Source organism: Lepus europaeus, chromosome 1 (genome assembly GCF_033115175.1).
Source record: "Lepus europaeus isolate LE1 chromosome 1, mLepTim1.pri, whole genome shotgun sequence".
NCBI classification, from domain to species: Eukaryota; Metazoa; Chordata; class Mammalia; order Lagomorpha; family Leporidae; genus Lepus; species Lepus europaeus.
In genome coordinates, this window is record NC_084827.1 from 107,124,281 (window position 1) to 107,149,385 (window position 25,105).

Sequence of the window (25,105 nt, forward strand, 5' to 3'; positions counted from 1 at the left end):
AAAATTCAACAATTATTTTTCAGTGATAACTGATTTTATTAGCATTTTCTGAATTTTTCATGTTTTATTTTTTAAAAGATTTATTTATTTATTTTAAAAAAGCAGTTACTGAAAGAAGAAAAGATAGAAATCTTCCATTCACTGGTCCCCTTTCCAAATGGCCCTAAGTGTCCAGACCTGAGCTAGGCCAAAGCCAGGAGACAGAAGCGCTTTCCAGGTTTCCCATATGGATGCAGAGGTCCAACTACCCTGGGCATCTTGCGTTTTTTTCCCAGGAGTATTAACAGGGAGCTGGATTGGAAGTGCAGCAGCTGGAACTCCAAACTAGTGCCCATATGGGATGCCAGTGATGCAGGCAGCAGCTTAACTCACTACCCCACTATGCTGGGCCCTTTATATACTTTATTATAAACAGTTTATGGCTTTGGCTTAAAAGCCAAAAGTATGCATTTTGAAGTAATATATTTTTAAAGATTTATTTATTTAGTTGAAAGAGTTACACAGAGAGAAGGAGGGGCAGAGAGAGAGAGAAGTAGAGATGTCTCCCACCCACCGGTTCACTCCCCCATTGGCTGCAATGGTCAGAGCTGCGCAGATCTGAAGCCTGGAGCCAGGAACTTCTTCCAGGTCTCCCACATAGGTGCAGGGGCCCAAGGAATTGGGCCATCTTCTACCGTTTTCCCATGCCATAGCAGAGAGCTGGATTGGAAGTGGGGCAGCTGGGACTCAAACCAGCACTCATATGGGATGCCGGCACTGCAGGTGGTGGCTTTACCCACTAAGCCACAGTGCCAGTCCCTGAAGTAATATTTTTAAAAAAATTTTTTAAATTTCCCATGTTATTGTTATAAAGGGCAGTTAGAGGAGATAGTATTTTGTATGACTTTAATGCTTAATTCATGTTTGCTTTTTCTATTTTTTTAAAAAAAATGAATACCCTCAACACAATACAATGGAAACAGTCATCACAACCTCAAAATTTCCCAGCTGATCTCACAGAAGTAAGAAGGAAATGACTGTTAAAGCTTTCAAAATGTGTGGCTTCCATATTGAAGCGGCCATGGTAAGAAACTGAAAAGCAGCTAGGCAATAAGAAAACAAGCAGTTATCTATGCGGATCTTTCTAGATTTTGAATCTTTCATTTCACCTGTTTTGATTGGGTTAATATTCTGTTACTGACTGTCTAAAGTGTTCTGAAAGTTAGAGTATGGGGCAGATGTGAGCTATCCAAGATGACAATGTCATACTGTCATAGATTACATGCTATACCTATGTTCTAATAGGCAGAATACCAGTACAGATTTCATAGTATAATAATTCAATAATGTAATAAGTTATCCAGAACAACTCTATATATCTCAAAATAATTTTAATATACTATGTAAAAATATGATGCTATTTGAAGATTATAATAAATCAGAAGATACATAATTTGAAGTAGTTTAGTTTTATTAACAAGTTGTGGATAGCTCTTTTTAATTAATAACTCAAGTTTTTCTCATAGTTCTTAATAATAAAAAATAGTATAATTAAAGCTCAGTCTGCAAATAATTCATTTTGAACCCCATTATTTTTTCCTAGTTTGCATTTTAAAGTTATAATATTATATAGTAGAGAAGGAGAGATAGATGTACATCTGTATGCATATTTGAAAAAAGTATAGTAATGTAAAATAACACAGGAACACATCAAGCCAATTTTTTTCCTAAGGTTTAATTTTAACTAATGAACTTTAAATGATGAATGTAATGTCAATCCAAGTCTTTGCTTATTTGCAATGTATAACTCTTTCTTGTAACTTGAGATGAAATACATTCTTTTCCCCATGGTTAAAATTTTCACCCTTATTTATGGTCTCTCTCTTAATTTTCTTCTTGAGTTCTTTTTCCTTCAATAGTTTCACAAGTCACTTCTGGTTTGGTTAAAGAGCCATCCTAGCACAATAATGCTTCAATTTGCAAGGAAGAACACCCTTATTGAGTTGATAGAACTCCACCAGCTGAATTAGATCTGTAAATCTTGTGTGGCCATCATCCAGTGTATGGAACATTGCACCATCATCTTCAACCTGCACGAGGAAAATCAACAAACTGGTCAAGATTTGGTCAAATTACCCAGAAGGACAATCTTATTTTATTGCACAATTTTTCCCCATGTTTTACCATGCCAAAATTGATAAGTTCATATAACTGAATGATAGTGAAAAGAATATTGTGGCATGTCCAGTTCTTTTAGGTAACATCAATTGCATTTAAAAGAAATATAATCTGATCCTCATTTAAAGCAGTGTGATTCCACTTTATTAACCTATAATTACGCCAACATTCTGTGTAGTTAGGGTAGTATGACTATTTTGAGTCAACAAAGAGAAAGCTGTAGTACCCAGCGCAAAAGTAAACAGAAGATTTTAATTCTTCCATTTACAAAAATTAATTTCCATTTCTAAGTGTGGTCTACTTAACAGCCTCACTTAGTGTATTTAAAATGAATATTCACATAATTTCCATCAGCAAATTGATTCTGACACAATCAAATATTACATTAATGGAATGTCAATTGTCTTCTTTTTGGCAGTGAAGTCATCTGGCATTAAACAACTCACACTTGCTGGGGACATTGACCACATACTCAATGAAGTAAGGAGGATATTGTTATACCCTTTATATAAGTACAAAAAAAAAAAAGCAATTCAAAAGGATGCATGAACAATTTAGTAATCTTAAGAAACCCTATCATGGGCCGGCGCCTTGGCTCAATAGGCTAATCCTCCGCCTTGCGGCGCCGGCACACCAGGTTCTAGTCCCGGTCAGGGCGCCGGATTCTGTCCTGGTCGCTCCTCTTCCAGGCCAGCTCTCTGCTGTGGCCAGGGAGTGCAGTGGAGGATGGCCCAAGTCCTTGGGCCCTGCACCCCATGGGAGACCAGGAGAAGCACCTGGCTCCTGCCTTCGGATCAGTGCGGTGCGCCGGCCGCAGCGTGCCAGCCACGCCGGCCATTGGAGGGTGAACCCCGGCAAAGGAAGACCTTTCTCTCTGTCTCTCTCTCTCTCTTACTGTCCACTCTGCCTATCAAAAAAAACAAAACAAAACAAAACAAAACAAAACAAGAAACCCTATCATGAAAGTAGACGGAATCTTTCATATTACCTGGTTCCAATATGAAAGTCACATACATACACACACACACGCGCACACACACACAACAGTGGTGGCAGCAGCAGCAGCAAAAGCAACAAAATCCCATAGCAAACTGTGGCACCCAGAGGCAGAACTACAGAACATTTTAAAATGTGCTCAGAATAGTTTCAATATCCCATTTTCATAGCACCTGTGTTTTTATCCATAATGATTAAAAACAAAACAATGAAAAATCAATTTTGAGAAAATGGAACAGAAAGAGCTTTAAAATAATGTTTTCTAAAGAACCATTAGTAGAATTTAGGAGAACGTATCTTTAGTGGCCTTTTAACAATAGGTGGCATGGGGTCTATACAATATTGCTAAATCATATTTCATGGAAAAAAGAAAATTTAATTTTTACAATTCCTGTATTTCTTATATTAATTCAGGCTCATAAAACCATTTCTGCCAAACTTAACTTTAGTCAAAGCACAAGCTTCCAAATTATATTTAATAAAAGGAACAAAAGAAAACTAAAGTTTCCAAAAGCTTATGCATTAAGATCATCTCTAATATACAAATGTGAAATCACAAATTACTTACTGGTATAATTTGAAAGTGCTTTATTTTTTGTCCATGACTCATTGATAGTACGAAAGTTTTGGGGTTACTCTGACTATCCCGTACCAAGAAAACTCTAAAAAGAGAGAAGAAATTTCAATATGTTTTTACATTTACTCATGGGTTTCACAGAAAACATATTCATAAATTATAGTTGGGGATCCTTAATTGTGGGTGCAATGGGTAAGATTACCCAAGTTGGTAAATGATATGGTATAATGTATAATAGAATCTTATACTTTAATACTGGCTTGGGTGCTATACAGCTTTAATAGGACAAACATACAGCCCATTTGTCACACTGTTTGCTCCCAAAAACCAATATAAAAATATGCTAGCATCAGTAATTAGTACTATGTCCCTTTTCCACAGGAAAATTGGATACTCACATATAGCTTTACTCACAGACTAAGATATTAGCACATTGTTATTTTAACTTCTGGGTCACATTAGGCCCCCTTTCAAAGAGATGGTTATTTAGAATTAAGTCACTTTATTCTACCCTTTCCTGTACACTGGATACTCTTTCTTCATTTAAGTCTGATTTCCACAGTTACATACACAACACAAAGTAAGAAAAGAATATATTCTGAACAATCAGTCTTGAGATCATTTATTAAGTATTTAAACACAAATGTTTTAAGTAAAAGAAACACCCAAATAACATGCATTTTAATCTGGAAGAATGCAGTGGAAAAGCCTCTATGATGTCAGGCTGGACACAGCCTAATGATCTAAGAGAAAAAGGCTGCCAGACACATATTCTTATTTACTGGCAAGGCAGCATAAAATCAGTCTTGTACTAATTGTTGGCAAACACACTTTGTAAATGGTCCCCACTGGTGACTCCAGTACTAATCTCACTGTGCCTAGGCAGAGAGGAAGCCAAATTTGAAGGATCACATATGTCTGAAGAAATTACCCATTTCCTTTGTGCTGTGTTAGATTCTGACATTGCACCACTAGGAGTTGGGACAAAGAGCATTTCACTGGGAAATTAATCTGCAATTCTCTCTCCATTCCCAAACAGAACATCACTACCACCTAGTGGACCACTTGACACCATCTTTCCAAAGGATTGCCATTAAGAAATAAAAATTTAAAAAGTTGTATCATTCTTTGGATAATTATTTAGTTCAGTTTACAAAAACAGGGCTCAGAAATAAAGGAAATTAGAATCCTCCAAACATTTTAATAATTCTTTGTGATTTCTTTTCTTGGTCTCAATAGATTGTAGTTATGCTCTTGTTCAAATTTATAACCAAAAAGACTGCACTCCATGGAGAGAAGCATATTAAAATCTTCTCTTATTTAGAGTCTAGTGAAATGCTGACTCGCTATTAATAATCTTCCATGTGAAGATGCATTTTTATCCAAATGTCAGTATTAAATCACTTCAAAACCTTGTCATCATCTTAAGCTAACCTTTGAAGATAAAAGATCCCATCATCACTTATTTAAATTGATATTGGTTTTACTTCTCATCCAAACCTCAATAAAACCTCCCATCTTTGTTCTGCACACAGGAAGGAAATTTAGCAGGTTTTATAGAAAGCTTCCGAAACACTGAGAAATTTGAGAAAGAAATTAATTTTTCAGATTATAAATATTCCATTTTGTATTCATTTATGTTACTTTATAAATTTGTGTTAAAATTTAGACAAAAGACTGGGAGGTGCTGTGGTGTAGTAGGCTAAGCTTCTGCCTTCGTTGTTGGCATCCCTTATGGACACTGATTCGTGTCCCAGTTGCTACTTTTCTGATCCAGATGGGCTGAGAAAACAGTGGAAGATGGCCTAGATGCGTGGGCCCCTGCACCCACAGGGGAGACCCAGAAGGAGATCCTGGCTTCTGGCTTTGGATTGGCCCCACTCCTGCCATTGCGGTTATTTGGGAGAGTGAATCAGCAGATGGAAGACCTTTCTCGCTCGCTCTCTCTCTCTCTCTGTATGTAACTCTACCTCTCAAATAAATAAATAAAATATTTAAAAAAAACTAAAAGACAACAGGGATGTAGACAGAAAAAAAATATTTATGTGTGTGTATAGCTTTTTACTTTATACACTCTGCAACTCTGCCTAAAAAAAAAAATGTAAGATAGGGTCATGATATAAACCATACTTGGTCTTTAATTATATGTTTAACTCAAAATGGTGACATCCAAAAACAAGTTCAGTTTTCCCCCACCAATTAATATCTGAGAAGCCAGAATTGGCGCAGAATTGTGATATTGGTTAAGAACAAAGCATCCTATTGTGCTATTTGGTCATTTATACACAAATACTAGTTACATACTATGTACAGGTATTACAAAGATACTGCTAGAATAAAATGGCACCACCCTTATAGAAAAAAAAGCTCTTTTGTATTATAGTAAGCCAAAATCAAAACCTCTTTGGGTATGTTGTGTTGAATAAATAATTACTATCTGTATAATAGATGTGAATCACTATCTTTGAGATTAAAAATACCAAACATACCCATCTACAAGTCCTTGCTGAATAATCAGTCGCTGAGCTTCATCTCTAGAAATTTTGTGGTGAAACCAGGGTTGGGAGCGGTGGATAGCTGAAGAAATAAAATGGATGAATGCAAAGCTTTGTTTGAAGTGATAACAATTTCATTGCATGCTCTTTCTACAACATCCACTTAGTGACTACATGTAGAGGTTCATCTATCAGTTCAGTCACAAAACTATCAACAGACGTACCCATGTTTGCGGCACAGCTCTGCGAAGAAGCAGTGGGGCTACCATGGACACCCAGGCGTAAACATCCTTTTTTCTGTGCAAAGAAGAGGAAACGAATTTCAACTTTTTGGGTGAAGCAAGCTCAAATTATAAATGTTTTGAGGAAAATGAAGCTCTGTGTACCCTCCAAGCAAGTCCTTCTTCGACTGCAACTGAAAGGGCTTCTGTGGGATTTTCGATAACTCTGCTTTTCTGACCTGAGAAGTCCATTGCTACCAGAGAATTCTCTGATATACTTCTCTGGAAAAAGAAGACACATTTGAACCATGAACATGTTTTTTAAAATTATCTTTTATCTATTTACATATTTATTTATTCTAGAATGGGATTCCAAAAGTGGCAAGAGATCAAAAAGTTAATATATTATATTCAAGATAAAATGGTGCTGTAAAACATTTTGATTAAATAAATTACAGTTATTTGTCAAGATAATTGAACTAAGCACCGAAAAATAGTTTCAAAGCTTTCCAAGTAGGCATGTCTTTCTCATGGGACAACCCTATCTTCGTATTCCCTGGAACAACAGGAAGACTGAAACAGGAATGACCATTCTGAAGGTTGAAAACAGCCATTACTTCTGAATTCATCTATTAAGCTTTGACATATATCAATTACTAAATAAATGTCAAATCCACCTATTTATGGAGCATGAGAATCAAGATGTACAAAAACTATAAGTTAGACTGACATACAATATCTCTTTAGAAATAGTACTCTTGTTTCATAACAGGGCAAGCTAGAATATATTTTAAAAGTTTATCACATATCCCGGTCGGGGCACTGATCCTGTCCCGGTTGCCCCTCTTCCAGGCCAGCTCTCTGCTGTGGCCCAGGAGTGCAGTGGAGGATGGCCCAAGTCCTTGGGCCCTGCACCCCATGGGAGACCAGGAGAAGCACCTGGCTCCTGCCATCGGATCGGCGCGGTGTGCCGGCCGCAGCGCGCCTACCGCGTTGGCCATTGGAGGGTGAACCAACGGCAAAAAGGAAGACCTTTCTCTCTGTCTCTCTCTCACTGTCCACTCTGCCTGTCAAAAATTAAAAAAAAAAAAAGTTTATCACATCAACCTTCATCTTACTTAGAATATAACATTTGTGTGTAATAATTTGATTATTCTATATTAAGATTTCTATGATTTAATATACGAACATTTTTGTTTTTTAAAGATGTATTTACTTAAAAGGCAGAATGACAGAGAAGGAGTGAGAGTGAACTGGTTAACTCCTCAAATGCCTGCAACAGCTGGAGCTAGGGCAGACCAAAGCCAGAAGCCAAGGACTCCATCAGGATCTCTGTGTGACTGGTAGACACTCCAGTACTTGAGCTATCATTTAGGGCCTTCCATGGTGCACATTAGCAGGAAGCTGGATCAGAAATGGAGCTGGTACTCCATCCCAGGCACTCTTCTTTTTAATTATTTTTTATTATTTTTTTGACAGGCAGAGTGGACAGTGAGAGAGAGAGACAGAGAGAAAGGTCTTCCTTTGCAGTTGGTTCACCCTCCAATGGCCACCATGGCTGGTGTACTGCGGCCGGCGCACTGCGCTGATCCGATGGCAGGAGCCAGGTGCTTCTCCTGGTCTCCCATGGGGTGCAGGGCCCAAGCACTCGGGCCATCCTCCACTGCACTCCGTGGCCACAGCAGAGAGCTAGCCCAGGCACTCTTTTATGGGATGTGGGTACCCCCGGGAGCAGTGGCTTACACCACTCTGCTACCAGTGCCTCCCCCAGAACACTTCTTCATCTTGTGAGGATATAACCAAATGGGAGTTGAAAAAATAAGCCTAAATGATGAAAGAAATGACACAGATGAATACATTTTTAAACAAATATGATTTAAAGAAATAATGAAGTCATTGTTTTATTGCTCATTACATTTTTTATTCATATTCTCAGATGAAAGTAAAATATCCAGAACCTGGGTCTTATTTTTTTGTTTGTTTGGGGCATTACTTGACAATCATGTTTTATAAAGTGTAACAATGAACACTGAGTCATGAATACTAAGAATAAAAAAGACAAATGTCAAAATTACTAGTCAGGAGTCTCACTCAGTCTATATAATATGAAGAGGAATTAAAAATCCTCAAAAGGAAAAAAAAATGGGAAATATTTAACAGTTATTTTCCACCAATTCATTGAGGACCAAAACCAAAACTGGAGCTATAATGGTGAAGTATGAACCATCCTGCATTAGGGAATGTGGGGCTTAAACTCTCTTATATCTACATGGATTCAGTCATTTCTAGATTGGTCAAACAGACTATTGTCAAATGTAGGCTTCAAACAAAGCTTTACACACACATACACACAAAGAAATTTAGGGGTCCGTTATCGCTGCATCACACATCCCACTTACTAGCATTTCTTATTTTCTCTTCAAACCATGCTGGAGTGGCCCACAATCTTATTACGGTTCATCTATATTTCTAGAGATCTGGCGTGCAATCTTTCATTTGTTACAGGAGCTTTTATAACTGACAGCTGCTCTTTCCAGACAGATGCTGTCTCTGTAATCTCTATTTGCTGTCACACCTTTGTTTGCCCTTCTCACCCCATGATCTTCTGTGCCGGGCTGTGGACTAGTTGGATACACTTTTGCTTTGCCAACATTAATGAAAAGCGTCCACCTGTCCCAACCACAGAGTAACTAGCCTCAGTCGTAATGATCGCTTTATCCTTATAATATCTCTACCTCCACATGCCAAGATGGATTCTGCAATCGCAAGTCCCTGATAACATAAAAACACTGTTAGGAAAGAAAAATAAACATAATCAGTCATTCCTTTTTTTAGGTTTCATTCAGTACAGGAAGCCAAAATGTAAAACAAGATCTGTATTCTATAATTATGTGACATAGCAGGGAGACTACACTACAAATAGGAAATATTTTCATTTGTTACATTAACACCACTAAAGAGAAAACACGGAAATAAAGCAACTGTTTTCTACTGAATGGCAGGTGGTGGATGAAAAATTAATAGTTTACCTTTGGTGGACAAAGAAATGGAAGTAAAGCGGAGTCTGACTTAAACTCAAAAGGTCATCGTCAGCTCAATTTCTTTCTCATAGGAAAGTAATTTGGTTGGACTTCAGAACTGGTTGTGTTCCTCAAATATGTGTCCCTTTTACCAGCTCTTTCTTCTTAGGGGAATAACAGGGCAGACGCGAAAAAAGGGTCCGTGATTTTGGTAGCCTGGCTTTCTCTCTAAGAAGAGGCCTGGGTACATCCTGGGTTATCTGGACCATACCATGAGGTTAGATGCACTCACTCTTAGGTTTGCCAGTAAAATGCTGACCTTGGGGGCTCCTAGTAGCCACACACTCTGTCATCCTATTTGAAGGGTCTAGAAGTTCCCCAAACACTGCTTCATACAGAGGCCCGGGACACCAGAGATGTAACGTTCTCTAGAGGTTATGAAACCATCTCTCTTTGTTCACACTGCATGGTGCCAATGGCTCGACCATGGTGTCACAGACAGCTTGTGGTAGAGGCAGTAAAAGATATTACCTATCTAGGGTTCTGTATGTAGCAGAGTGGGGGATACAGGAAAAAAAACTGCAGTTTAGATCTCTAGTCCACGGTCAACAGTGAAGGAGAAAGCATGAGTGGCCTTTTCCCCAGCGCCCAACTTGCAGCTCTGGCGCCGTGTTAACAGCGCCCCAGCCAGGGCCATACTAACAACTGCTACTTGTCAACAAACACTGTTTTCCCTCCCTGGGAGAAAACGTCTTTGACTTTCTGAAGTTGCTGCTGCTGATCCTCATTTTCAAGGCTGATCGTCGTGGCTGTTATGTGCTATAGAGAACATAGCTCATTACCATATGTCTTTCTCTTCTCCCTCCTCAAAATAAACAGCTAGAACAATTTATAAGTGAATATTGTTCCTTTCAAAACATAGCTAAAATAGATGAACTTTCTGTGTTGCTCACTGAAAATGGCCCCTGACGAGTGACAACAGAGGCAGGTGGGGAGAACTGGGATCTATTAGGTCACCACTTCTTCCATGTAGAAAAGTACAGATTGTCCAGAGACAGCAAAGCAAGCACAAACACCTCACAGAACAGGGGCATTATTGTGAACAGCGGAGGTATGATTCTCAACCTCTGCCCCATTTGATTATAAAAATGCCCATAGAGGTCAGGTCCTTACCACAAAGGCACCAGACCCTTTTCTCCTATAATCCAGACTCCAGTTAGTTTCATTCAGTTAGTGTCTTCCAGTACTTGGTGTTGAGCAAAGCCACATCAACCCAACTCCAAAACACATCTGGCCAACAGCAGATCCCTTTCCACGGAAAATGGCAAGAATAACACCATACCTGTGTGCTAATGACAATGATGATAATGGAAGGTACTCCATTTAGAAATTTTTCCTATGAATTAAGAGGATACTAAACAATAATTGCCTCCAAATGCTTGGCTGTGATTAATAAGTTCATCCTAACAACATTAGACTCTAAAAGAAATTTGGAGGGATTTAGGAAAGGATTAAGATAATAAAATGCATTACTCTTTGTATATACATATGGATTGAAAGATAAGTAAGCTGACAAATTATAAAAAAAAATTCACTTTACAGAGACTGCTTTTATAAAAATTCATTACATTTCCTAGTTTCTGATTTTAGGGTTTAAACATAATATGATATGAAGATGAGAAGTTATTCTTCCATAACTTAAAGCAACATAACTACAGAATTGGAGTTATTTTTCTCTCTAGTCTATCAGTCTTCATAATCACCATTATTTCATGCCTCATTCCTAGAACTGAGCATTTCATCTGCTACATTGCATGTGGGATAAATGCACCTTCCTTGGTCACAGCCATGAAGAGCATATTTTTAACCTAAGTGGAAATGCAGTTTTCAAAAATACACATGAACTGATTTGTAACACAGGCACATACATATGAATTCCCAATATACTCAATATTAAGGAGTGCAGCAAAAAGAGTGGAACATAAACTTTGAGTTCATAAATAAATTTTTTGTGTTAATGCACAGGAAATTAAAATTAGATCTGAAAGAAGGGAAAAGATGTGTCAGTGTGTGTCTGCAAATAAATATCCAAGTTACATTTAGCATAAATCTGAGAAGCAGTGCTGGAGTTAATGTAATGTATGACCTATATTTTGGCTTGCAGTTTTGGGGTTTCCTGGAAAGCAGTCTGCTTTATAAGGACCTAGAACTTAAAAACAGAATTATTGTTAGAAGGCCAGAATGCAGAGGAGCACATACTGAAGCTTTCAGCCTTTCAAATCACTAGCATCTTTTTACTAGATTGTGACATTCAAAAAAATTCAAAACCAAAAATTAAGAAAAGCATAATCTTCAATAACAGGGAAAATATCCTACAAACAATCTTATTAAGATCAAAGCCTCACATGTTGTAATGATAGAGAGTAACACACATGATTCTTCCAAATCTATAAAATTTTCTTTAATGTATAACATTATACATCTCAGTGAAATAATTCATATATATGTATACCTCAGTGAAATAATTTATTATGATTTTATCATATAAGAACATGTAAACTCAAAAACAAAAAGTTCAATATAACATCATATAAGAATGTTGTTAGTTATTTTACTTTATAAAAATAAAATGATAATGTACTATAATATACCTTTATGATGGCAAATTAACTATATGCAACTAAAAAATACAATATAGATTCAAAAACGTGGTGCTTACCATGGGTGATATACTCTGAGAACTGCAGCCACTTCTACCTTGATATGGATGCATATAATTCTGGTAGAGCTGCATGCCATACTGCAGAGTAAACAGAGGAAAAACACTGATTATCTAGGAAAATCAACATGTTCGCTAATTATACATTACCAGTATAATAAAGAATTATGAGATTCTCTTAAGGCAAATAAGCAAAACAGCAATAATTTTGAAAGATAAACTTTGATGCCCTGAAATGACATATTTAAAAAGAAAGTATTTCTGGGGCCAGCGCTGTGGTTAGGGAGTAAAGCGGCTGCCTGCAGTGCCGGCATCCCATGTGGGCGTCGGTTTGAGTCTGAGCTGCTCCACTTCCAATCCAGCTCTCTGCTATGGCCTGGGAAAGCAGTAGAAGATGGCCCAAGTTCTTGGGCCCCTGCACCCATGTGGGAGACCGAGAAGAAGCTCGGACTTCTGCGAGTCCAATGTTCTATTCCCTGTCTTGACCTTCTTCTCATGGCTGGCACTTGGTGCACTGCCAGGTGCCAGCCCATGAACTACCCACTTGCTTGCCTGCCTAATTCCTGGGCACTTCCCACTCTGCCAAGGCCTTGAGTGTTCACATGGGTGTCCACCTGCCCATTGCCTTAATTAAGTTAGGTCTCATATATAAAGAGAAAGATACCTAGGAATCAAATTACACCAGTACAATTAATTCCATTTAAACATACCAACATAGTTGTTTCTCCACTAGGAACTATTTCCTTAAAAAGCAGTTTCAGCAAAGTAGATACATTTGGTAATTAGGCAAAAAAAAAAAAAAAAAAAATCAGAGGGAATCTCAAGGAGTCACTGTTTTCAAGATTTTGCTTTTAACATGAATACAAACCCACATTCATTTAAAATTCTCTGTGCTGACTTCTTTATCCAATTATTTCCCAACTTCTAAAAATTATTTTTTAATTTAAGGTTTGATTGACATTAATGGGACTTAATGAAATTTGCTTTAAATCAACTCTTAGCCTACAATAACTTTAAAAAGAAGACAGAGGAGTTTAATTTCTAGTCAAGTTCATTTTGGAGAATATATAATAACCTCAGGCCAACACTTTCACAAGAAACATGCTGCTTAGCTACCTTTTATTTATCTGGATTGAAAAGCCTTCTACCTACTAATCAGACTGTTTTCTTCAAAGATGTATTGTCCTAGGTACCTGCCGGTTAGGTAGCTGCCTTTGTGCTGTTGGAGGCGTTTAGTAGGCATTTAACTCTGGCCGAGGGGTAAGGCACGGGTCACCTTAACATTCCCTGTCCTATGGAGGGGCAGAGAGGGGACCAAAATATGTTAGAGGGAAGCTGGCAGAGTTCTAAAGAAAGGGGAGGGAAAGAGACAACGTGAGACTAGGACACTACACACGAGCAAATCTCTTATTTTTAAGTCTCAGATTTTCTATAATTCTATATATAACTAGATCTCCAGAGAGAAAAAGAGTACCTCCATCTAACCTACACTAAGATTTTATACATGAATGTGAAAAAAGAAAATGAATCAAGAATTAAGAGGCCACATTCTTGGTGGTAAGCTGTATCTAGTAAATCTAGTGTAATGAAATTGAAGGCATTTCTAGTAAAATCAACATAATGCAGACTATCTCCCTGCTCCTTCCCACTAAGAACAATGATAAATGTTGGAAATAACACAATAGATAAAGGAGGTATTAAAGCTGCATGAGCCAGGGGGACCAAACAGGAGCCTAGCTGTCAATGAGCGGCCACTCCCTCCTCTGTTGGAACACCACTGGGTCTGCCCTGGCCAGCCTATGGCAAGCCTCGGCCTACTGTGACCTGGATAACAAAGTGCGAAGCAGTTCACATCACTTTCCTGTCTGGTTTCTTACTGGCTCCAGGATAAAGTTCCTCACGGATTCCCACTTCCATTTCCTGCTTCATCTGGAAAGTGAAATGAACAGGGCAAATGGATGTGGTAGGTAGAACAACACTCCCCTACAGACGTCCATATCGTAATCCCAAGAACCTGAACATACATTAGGCTACAGGGCAAAAGGGATTGAAGGCTGACTGTGAGATGAAGGTGTTTATGCTGGATTGTTTAACTGGGCCCAATGCAACCACAAGGGCTTGGGAAACAGAAGTGGGAGACAGAAGAAACAAAACCAGGTGGACGGCAGGGTGAGCAGGACTTAGACGTTGCTGGCTTTGAAGGCAGAGGAACAGCCATCAGCCAAGGCATTTGGGTGGCCTCTGACAACAGGAAAGAACAAGAGAACAGGATTCCTCCCTGGAGCCCCCGAATGGACCACAGTCCTGGTACACTGGTGACAGCAGGATTTTAACAGAACATGACTTTTTCAGACTTCCAAATTAAAGACGTGCAGGCCAAAGCTTGTTTTAAGCCATAGCGCTGGCAGTAATTAATTATAGCTGCCATAGAAAACTAACACCTCAGAACATCTTTGAACTTGGAATCTGTGACTTTAAGGGGCTTTGAGATCTATCAGATGAGACATAAAAGTTAGACAAGACAAAAAGAAACTAAGTATCCCAGAAATAGAAGAATTTCATCAATTCCTGGACATGCGTTTCAAAATTCAACGTACATAAACTCGGCTGCACCCTACAATCTATACCATATTGACTGTGGGCCTAGTGACTCGTCCTTGCCTGACACTTCAGGTGAGATCAAGAAATCACCAGCATCAATCCTTGCAGAAAGGCTGTCAGAGGCTAGACAGACAACCCACAGACCATGCCAGAGCATGTTTCTGAGAGGTTCTGCCTCCACAAAGCTCTTGACGGCACATGGCAGGATGTCCTCTCAGCACCCAGAAAAGCAGACTTACAAATGAGTAAATGTTTTTAAACTCATTAGCTTCACGGAAAAAAAATGCACTGACTTATTTGAAAGGCAGAAAGACACAGTGAAAGAGAGAGGGAGAGACAGAGAGTAATCTCCCATTTGCGGGACCATTCTCCAAACGCCCACAAGACCAGGGTTGGGCCAGGCCGAAGCGAGGAGCAAGCAGGTCTCCCAAGCTGGTGGCAGGGACCCAAGTGCTTAACTCAAAACCACTGCCTCTCAGGATGCACATTAGTAGAAAGCTGGATCTGAAGAGAGGCCTCGAAGCAGGCACTCTGATATATGATGTAGGCATCCAAGTGTAGGGCCAAACTCCTGTCTCTATGTCACAGTGTTCTTGGTATCATATATCTTTTTTTTTATTACTACAAAAAAATACTAGTCTATCCTAGTCCAATCAATGGTGCCTCAATCTCACTGAAACACTAATTAGAGAAAATGGGCTCACCTCCTGGTTCCGAGGTGAGTGTCTAACGCTGAGCCTAAAGTAGAAGGGAGAAAGACCAGGCTAGCAAGGTTAGAGAGGATCCTCTCTCTAGCCTATCCTAACTTCCAGGATTTTGAAGCCAAAGAAAACCAGAGACCGGCAAGGGATTCCTCCTCACCTCTCCCACCCCCATAACCACTGGCAGGAGAGGGCTGGGGGTGTCAGCAGGTCATCACCCCACAGACACATGTAACTCAGGAACTCGGGTTCCTCCAGGATGGGGCTGGGTGGCATATAGCTTCAGAAGGCTTCTCGGGTGAATCCATGATATGTCCCTGGTCACCTATAGTAGCTACTCCCGCCTCAACAACTTTATCTCCAAGACCCTCTGAAGTTATTTTTTCTTTTCTTTTTTTCCACATTTTATAATAATGACATCAACACATTAGCCACTATATTTCATGAGAATTTCTACTAATCACAACCTCCCCACAGTGGAGTAGATGAGAAACAAACATCTCATAAACCATAGTAGATACCTGCCAAAACAGCAAAAATAAATAAATTTCACAGTTAAAGCAAAAGCTTTATTTAAACCATTATAAAAATAAAACTTCTGGGGCAGTGTTGTGGTACAGCAGTTAAACCACAACCTGCAGCACTAGCATCCCCCCTGGGCATTGGTTCCAGTTCCGGCTGTTTCATATCTGATCCAGCTCCCTGCTAATGGTCAGGGAAAGCAGCAGAGAATGGCCCAAGTATCTGGGTCTCTGCACTCATGTGGGAGATCTGGAGGAAGCTCTTGGCTCCTGGCTTCAGTCTGGCCCAGCCCTAGCCATTATAGCAATTTGGGAAGTGGATGGAACAACTCTTTCTCTCTCTGACTCTCCTACTCTCCCTCTGAACACTGCCTTTCAAATATATAAACACTGACTTATCATATCATCAGCGATTATATTTACCCCTGAAATAGAAAACTGATACTCAAACCAGTGCAAGTACACAATATGCTCATAGCCGTAGTTTAACAATAGCCAAATGTTAAACACAACCAAAATGTCCATGAATAGGTAAATGGATGAACAAAATGTTTATCCAAATAAATATAAATGCATATACATAAAATGGAATATTATACAGCCATGGAAAAGAATGAAGAGTTGAGACAAGCTACATTGTGAGTCAACTGCAAAACATTATACCAAATAAAAGTCAGATACAAAACGTCATACATTCTATGATTCCATTTACATGAAAGATCCACAACTGGTCAATCCATGGAGACAGATGCAGACTGGTGGTTGCCAGGTCTCGGGAGGAACTGCTTAGAGTATAAAGCTTCCTTTGGAGGTGATGAAAATGTTTTGGAATGAGATTAAGGTCATAGTTGCAAATATTTAAAATGCATTAAATGACATGATTTTATGTCATGAGAATTTTATATCAACTAAAAAAATAAAAGAATGCAAAATAAATCTTTCCTCTAAACCTGGCATGATAGTTAAAATTCTGATTCTTCTTATTCTGCCCTTTTTTAGGGTGAGTTCTCTCTTTTGCCTAGGATGCTGGCAGAGGCTAACAAATTACAGGAGAGTAAAAAATGCAATAGAAGAAGGAAAAACGTGAACAAACTAAAAGTCAATTAATAAGTTTGCTACATCCCCTTCTTCAGGTTAAATAACATGGTAAGACCCACAGGCTTCACAAGATCCCACTGCTTCTGGTTTTTACTTCTAAATATATCAAAAAGTTAGCTTTAGTACATACAATATTAATAATCTGACTCTTTCTATGGTAATAAATAGATCATGTATGTAGTATATCTATAATATGCATACTCTACACATTGGCAATTTATATATCAGTGCATAGGCATGAATTTTAAAGAGCACTTTGGAAAATGCTGAAGATTCATTTTACACCAAAGATGTTACAGTTATGAATGATGTATTTTTGTTGACTTTAGCAGCAATGATACCAACTATAATGTGGATAAGCACTCTTTAGATTGTAGTTTTTTAATAAAATTTTTTCTCGGTTGGGACTATCAGAGAATTGTCTTCAAAAGGAAATGGTTGACAAATTTTATAAATTTAAAGTTGTGTTAAATTTACTGGTACACAGTTTTCAAAAATAAATACGTGTCCCTTGTACATTCTGGAAGAAATCAATTTTGTGTTTTTACTCATTTCAAAATGCTCACCAACAAACTGTACTTATAGAAGTTGTAGTTTCTACTTAGCACAAAATTAAATGTTTTAAACACATTCATAGGGCAATTTGTGCAGTAATTTACATCATACTACTCTAGAGTGAAATTTATAAAACACTTAAATGGATCATAAAACAATTGTATTAAACACAGACAGGTGGTTATATTTTAAACTACACACTTGATCGCTGGCAATGTTTGAAAAATGCCGCCTGCCATGAGCAGGAACCATTTCCTTCAGTTATGCCAGATATGCATGTAATCCTCCCACAAAAATAAAAATCAGCACATATCTAGAATGGAATATCTATTCCATGCACAAAGATCAATTAGGTTATGCCACTCTACTTGGGGGTAGCTACTTTCCTTCTTTCTCATATTGCCACACAGATTCACGGTGAGTGTTCTCATCTGGAAATACAGGCATTTGCCAACTTTTCTGGTACTCACAGCATTTAACGTAAATCGATGCCTCGGGCAACATTACCTTAAGCAATCGAATGGCAGTCACCCAGCACGTCCTGCTCTGCTCTTCTTCTGCACAGAGCATTTTCAGGTCTCGGGGCCCTCCTGCTTTGTTAGGCTAGAAGGCCACAGCACATTGTTTATCGTTAATGCAAATCTCGAAGGTAACACCTGTTGAAATAAAAGCCACTAAAATTTTCCTATATAGAAGAGAAAGCTGTCTCTTTTTGAAAAGAAATTAAAAGAAACTCAAGCTTACCTAAAAGGCTGAGGCTTGTTTTATTCATCTATCAAAATATTAAGCCTGTACCTTAAAGCAGAATCCATAGTGAGTCGGTGCTCCGTGTTTTTTTCTGCCTGCCAGTGACACATATATATCACTACTGCCAAATTCGCTGAAAAACTGCAAATGTCGTGGTTCCTTAAAAATAAAAATACATGTGAGGATTGAATTGGATATATTTTTATATTCTTTATAATTCTATCATATTGCATAATTTATACCTCAAGCAAAAATTAAAGGATTTTAGCATAGTGTCACAAAAAACAAAGGAAAGACAAATTATGTCACAATGTCCTTAAATAACCAGGAATTGGAAACAATTTTATGTATTTATGTTGAAAAGTAGAAACTTGTGGCCTGTGCCGCAGCTCACTAGGCTAATCCTCTGCCCGTGGCGCCGGTACTCCGGGCTCTAGTCCCGTCTGGGGCACAGGTTCTGTCCCGGTTGCTCCTCTTCCAGGCCAGCTCTCTGCTGTGGCCCGGGAAGGCAGTGGAGGATGGCCCAGGTGCTTGGGCCCTGCACCCACATGGGAGACCAGGAGGAAGCACCTGGCTCCTGGCTTCAGATCGGCACAGCACTGGCCGTAGTGGCCATTGGGGGGTGAACCAACTGAAGGAAGACCTTTCTCTCTGTCTCTCTCACTGTCTAACTCTGCCTGTCAAAAACAAAAAAAAAAAAAAAAAGAAAAGTAGAAACTTGTGATTTAACATATATATTCGTTCATTCCTATTTTAAACTTCCTATTCTCTTTAACCTCCATTTCAAAGAATCTGAGAGAAAAGTATAGTAAAGAATGACTTTTAAAAATATTTTCCTTATCCAGGTTTCAAATAATGGTAGTTGAGCAAAGGGATGAAAGTCGGTTTGTGCTTCCATGGAAGTGAGAAGAAAAAGGGAGGGCGAGGATCCATGATCCTTTGGAAGCCATCTTTCCTTGCATTTGTGAGCTGCACAACACCACACAGGCAGCATTGACATCAGTTGCCTGAGTGCCTGGCCTTACGAATAGAAGGGAACCTGTACAGACACTTTCAGAGAAATTATCCGGCAGTGTAATGTACCTGATTTTCAAGATAAAGTGGAATCACGAGTGGTTATTTCTTCTCTGGGAAATCCAGGAGATTTAGAGCTGGTCATGGGAAATCACTGGGTCCTATTATTCTGTGATAGGTTAATAACTTGGAGAAGTTCTTAAATCTGGGGTTGAATGCATAATCAACGCTGGCCAAAATGTATTTGTTCTCTGAAACCTTGTTACAAGTAGTGAGGTCTCAGGCCAGCAGCACCAGCAGCACCTAGGAGCTTGTTAGAAATGCAGAAGTCTCAGGACCCACCCTAGAACTACTGAATCAATATCTGCATTTTTTAACAAGATCCCAGGTGATTCATATGTACTGAAAGTTGAGAAGCAATGTTCAAAAAAAAAAAAAAAGTCCACAGAACATTCAACAATATGAGCAACCTATTCAAATCCAGAGAAGGTGCCTTGGCATTTACGGGTAGGCTATATTCCATTTCTGATAACAGGTAGGGTAGTAGTTTCTCTGTATATCACTATTCTTAAGTATTTTAATCTAACAAATCACTGTAGTTCCTAACTCCATGGAAAATAAGGCAGAAAAGACAACTGTATAAAAAGACCCAGTTTAGGTCCTTGGAACAAAGGAGGAAAATGGAGAAATGTATTCTTATTGCCATAGCCTTTCTTTTTAAGATTTATTTATTTATTTATTGAAAGGCAGAGTTACAGAGAGGCAGAGGCAGAGAGAGAGAGAGAGGTCTTCCATCTGCTGGTTCATTCCCCAAATGGCCGCAACAGCTGGAGCTGCATAGATCTGAAGCCAGGAGCCAGGAGCTTCTTCCAGGTTTCCTACTCAGGTGCATGTGCCCAAGGACTTGGGCCATCTTCTACAGCTTTCCCAGGCCACAGCAGAGAGCGAGATTGGAAGTGGAGCAGCTGGGACTCAAACCAGTGCCCATATGGGATGCCAGTACTGAAGGTGGCAGTCTTACCCGCTACACCAGCCCCTGCCATAGCTGTTAAAGCCTGATTCCTTGACAGAAACGGAATTGTTAGTAAAAGCGTCTAATTTCTAACAGATGAAATAAAACCATTCCTGTCCACTGACAGGAGGATACTTCAGAAAGTTTGTGAAAAGGTAGAATTAAAAGGCAATTTTATATTGATGCAAATTTTTAAAAAATGTATGCATAGTTTTTTTCATAATATGCATTTCCTATGAGGCTTTTAAAAACCCCTTGTACTGCAAAAGTCAAGATAGCTTAGAAATTTGAATGTGATTAAAAGGCAGCTTGAGAGATATTGAAAGTTAGTTAAGAAATATAATTAGTTTCTTCTCTTGATGTATTTCTGTTCTACTACTACAGGCCAGAAAGACTTACGGCATGGTGTGCTGGCATTGTTAGCAAAATCTTAGCATGCATTTGTGTCTGGGATAGAGCGGTGATGGAAAGGAGGGTCCTTATAGGTTCCTTTGTAAATATAGTTCATAGCCACATCTGTAAGAATCATAGCTCCCATACAGCCTGGACGTTTTTGAAAGTAAACATCAACCAAGACCTCATAGACAAGGAAAGGAAGGGTCTTCTTGCCGGGTAGAAATGGCATAGTAGTCATTAGATAACCTGCCAACTGTGTATTGAGACCATAATCATGGAGGGTATGAAGAAAGCTTCATTTGTTTTTCTTTGAGGGGGTACTTAAAATCATTTCCATATGTAGAATATAGAATATGAGTTCATTGATGGAAGGCATATATTTCTTACTATGTTTAAGAGAGCTAAAGTATGTTTCGAGAATATAAATTATATGCTCACAATTCTGCCAAGGGAAAGTCCATTGCAGGAATGAGAGCATGGATCTAGGAGAGGAATGAGGACTACTTTTGTATAATAGCTGGCAGTAGAAGGAAGTGAAGGGTGAAATAGAAATATGATGGGCGGCTTTACAAAAAAGGAGGGGGTGGAACTGTGAGACAGTGAGTTAAGCCACTGCCTGAATTACCAGCATCCCATATGAGTGCCAGTTCAAGTCTTGGATGCTTCATTTCCAATCCAGCTTCCTGCTCATGTGCCTGGGAAAGCAGAAGAAGATGGCCCTGTGCTTGGGCCCCTGAACCCATGTAGGGGACTCAAGAAGCTCTTGAGTCCTGGCCTTGGCCTAGTCCAGCCCAGGACATTGCAGCCATTTGGGGAATGAACCAGCAGGTGGAAGACCTCTCTCTCTCTCTCTATTCTCCCTCTCTCTGTAATTCTGCCTTTCCAATAAATAAAATAAATCTTTAAAAAAAATTATGGGCAGTGGATTTTAATGAGAAAGTGTTCAAGAAATAAGAGTTTATGATTTTAAGAGATATTATCACAGCTTACAGTGAAGAAACACTGAAATGAGAATAAGACAAGCATGATTTAGGGATTCAAAAGCCATCTTGCTCTGATGTTAAAAGTAAAAAATGATACAGCACGTACTTATTTTTAAAACAGTTCATATGTTATCCATATATTAGAAGCACCCTGAGAAACAGTAACTTCATTAAAATAATTAACAGTATAAAACCTTAATATAAAAAAGGATAAATATTCACCTTAATAATTATCATAGAAAATTCTGCAAATTAGGTTGAATATTCAAGAAACATTAAATACACCTGTATGATGGAACACTAGTATCCAAATTATATATACTAGAAGCATTTCTTCAAGACAACTGGTTATTAAATTAGTAATATGGTTCCATGAAATATTATACCTGAAGGAAACACACACACCATGTGTATATCCATGCAAAAAACAGCAACAAAAGAATATTGTACATAAGAGAAAGGAGGAAGCTATGCAACCATAGTTTGGGGACAACAGAAAAGAATCAAGTATCACTCCTTTAAGGCCCCACATCCCCTTTCAGAACCATTAACCAAATACCTGATTCTCGATCATTAGCTATGTTCTGAGTATTTCCATTTAGATGCTTCACCCTGGATTACTGAAATAGTCATTTAATTAGCATTAGTGCCTCTAATCAACTTTCTCTGCCCCCCCCCCCCCGCCCTGTCTCTTTCTCTTCCCCAAACTCCTCTGCCTACCTTGGTCCCACCCTATCAATCTGTCTCTCCTTGATATTTTAAAGTTCCGTATGGTCATATAAATCTTTTTTAAAGACTTTTATTTATTTGAAAGACAGAATTACAGAGGGAAAGAAGAGAGATAGAGAGAGATCTTTCATTTGTTGGTTCACTCCCCAAATGGTTGCAAGAGCTGGGCTGGACCAGGCTAACGCAAGGAGCTAGGAACTCCATTTGGGTCTATCATGTGATTGCAGGAGGGGCCCGAGGACTTGGGCCATGTTACGCTGCATTCCCAGGTGCATTAGCAGGGAGCTGACATTGGAAGTGGGGCAGCCAGGATTTGAGCCAGTTCCCATAGCCTATATGGATTAGCAGACATAGACTAGATAAACAGAAACATAGTGCTGAGCACTGTGGAACACACAAATGTGTTTGATTACATGTATGCAAGCAGAAACCTGTACCTACATGTGTAGCAACCCTGTTCCAGGTGCATATACACAGTCACACAGATAAACACATCCGTCCCTGATCACAAAATCATAACTTTCTTGAGGATTTACAATCTCATAAGGAGACAAAACAATATAGAAAATGACTACAAAGCACTAATGACTTAGTTGAGTGTTATTAATTGATCAACAGAAGATCAAAAGTGGTCAAGATAAGTCATCTGACCTGAGGGAAAAAGAAAGGGCACAAACTCTGTCAGGCCTGTGCAGCTAGGATAAGGTGAAAGAAGGAAGTTCGTGGTGGGGGGAAGGAGCAATAGATGTGGTACTGAAACAAAGCATCCAGATCCCAACAGAGACTACGCTCAGCAACAGAAGGCCCAAAAACAGTGTCAGCTCTGCCTCGCTCAACTATAATGATTATAACACTTGTTTTTCTACTTGTCCAACAATAGAAAAAAACAAAAAGACCCAAACTTTAATTCCATGCTTAGGTGTCATCATTACCCTATTTACAGCTATCTGTGTTCTCAAACAAAATAACATTAAAAAATGCTGCATTTTCCACTACAAGTCAATAAGGATTAATAATAGTTACTACTGGCATTAAATAACACACTTAGAATTTCTCCACATCTGAACACATACATTCTTCAAAGCCATATTATTTCATATACTCTGGACCTATTATCCACAATTTCACTGATGAACAAGATGCCCCCCGCCAAAAAAAGTCCTAAATATAGCTGAGTAGTTAATATTTAAATAGATTATGTAAAATGTTTGAAATCCCCTAAAACTACCAACTCTCCATATCAATTAATAGAATAAAATAAAGCTTGTTTTAAATTTACAGCTAATATACCATTCACAACACATCACTGCTATTTCAATTTACCTTTGATGTCCCTTTAGTAGAAAAATATAAACCAGATCTTCTCAGAAGGAAGTAAATTTTTTTCCAGGACTTCTTTCCCTGTTCTTTTGCATGTAAGAAGCCATGGATTTCAGGATATGTACTTGAACTCAGAAACATCTGGAAGAAAATCAGGCACTTATACTATTATTGAGTCCATAATACTTTAGCTTTATACTAATTATGTTAGAATTTCAAGTATAAATGTGTAAAATCAAGCAGCATCAATACCATTACAGAAATCACAATGCATATACAACAGAAATACATCTTTCAAAAACCTAAAACAAATTCCAAATGAAAATATATACACAAAATGTACATTTTTAGCAATCACTACTTAGGCAACCACCAAAATTATAAGCTCTTTTAATCACCATACAAAATCTTGGTCACATCTAGGGAGTTATTAAGTCCTGCTACTTTTCACCATTTTTCATGGTTTGCTCTTTGGTTACAGGTTTACTTAACAACTTCATTATGATGCAATCATTATGACCACAATCCTAACTTGGATGGCTGAGCAGGAAGTTGAGCCAAGTTCACCTCCTTGATGAGAGTGAAGTAAATACTCTCTTCTTTATCTCCTGTGGTTGGATAGGGCACCTTTTGTTTTCCAAAGAGGACTGAAACAATACACCCATCCCACATGTTCCTTTACAAAGTGATCTTGCCACTGAACCATGGAGAGGTGTAGTCTGATTCTAAAATCCTCTGTTTGGGCAAGCCTGGCATTGCTTGGACCAATAGGATATGGTGGAAGTGATTATCTGCTGGTTCTAGATGTAGTACTTATTTATCCTGAGAGCATCCATGGATGATTCTTGGAAGTTTGCTGTCACATAAGAAATGTGACTCACCCTATGGGTGAGTAGTAAAAGGGAAAAATCCTGGGGTATGAGACACCATGTGAAGAAGGAGAAAAAGAGAGGCTCAGGAGCCCTGAGGCATATGTAAAGAAAACACTGTCTTTGAACAGTGCCCAGCCATTGATGCAACAGGATTCAGAGATGACCCACCCAGCTCAACTCTTCCCAGGTTCCTGCCTCTCAGAACTGGTGGCAAAATGTGAACGGGCATTTTAAGTCATTGAGAGTTGAAATCGCTTCTCACACAGGAGTAATTAAGTGAGACAGTGGGCATGTGTTGGTCAGGAACACAAGAATGAAAATGCTAGGAGTCTAGAGTGGCTGTGTTTGGCGTCTTCAGAAAGACAGTGGGA

At 38.7% G+C, this 25,105-nt stretch overlaps 1 protein-coding gene across 3 annotated transcripts in view; it reads right to left on the reverse strand.

The window, feature by feature from the left end:
• Window positions 1-1,448: 1,448 nt before the first annotated feature.
• The window catches only part of GRB14 (growth factor receptor bound protein 14), a 134,079-nt gene continuing 110,422 nt past the window's right edge, over window positions 1,449-25,105 (reverse strand). For 2 of the 3 annotated variants that reach the window (XM_062187513.1, XM_062187519.1), the window contains 9 exons: window positions 23,866-24,003; window positions 18,457-18,567; window positions 18,169-18,264; window positions 12,186-12,266; window positions 6,612-6,728; window positions 6,450-6,522; window positions 6,220-6,307; window positions 3,722-3,815; window positions 1,449-2,069 (listed from right to left, as the gene is read on the reverse strand). In XM_062187513.1, the coding sequence (XP_062043497.1) occupies window positions 1,923-2,069; window positions 3,722-3,815; window positions 6,220-6,307; window positions 6,450-6,522; window positions 6,612-6,728; window positions 12,186-12,266; window positions 18,169-18,264; window positions 18,457-18,567; window positions 23,866-24,003 (945 nt within the window). In that variant the 3' untranslated portion in view covers window positions 1,449-1,922. The remainder of the gene's footprint in view (window positions 2,070-3,721; window positions 3,816-6,219; window positions 6,308-6,449; window positions 6,523-6,611; window positions 6,729-12,185; window positions 12,267-18,168; window positions 18,265-18,456; window positions 18,568-23,865; window positions 24,004-25,105) is intronic. The other variant, XM_062187526.1, reaches the window with a different exon arrangement.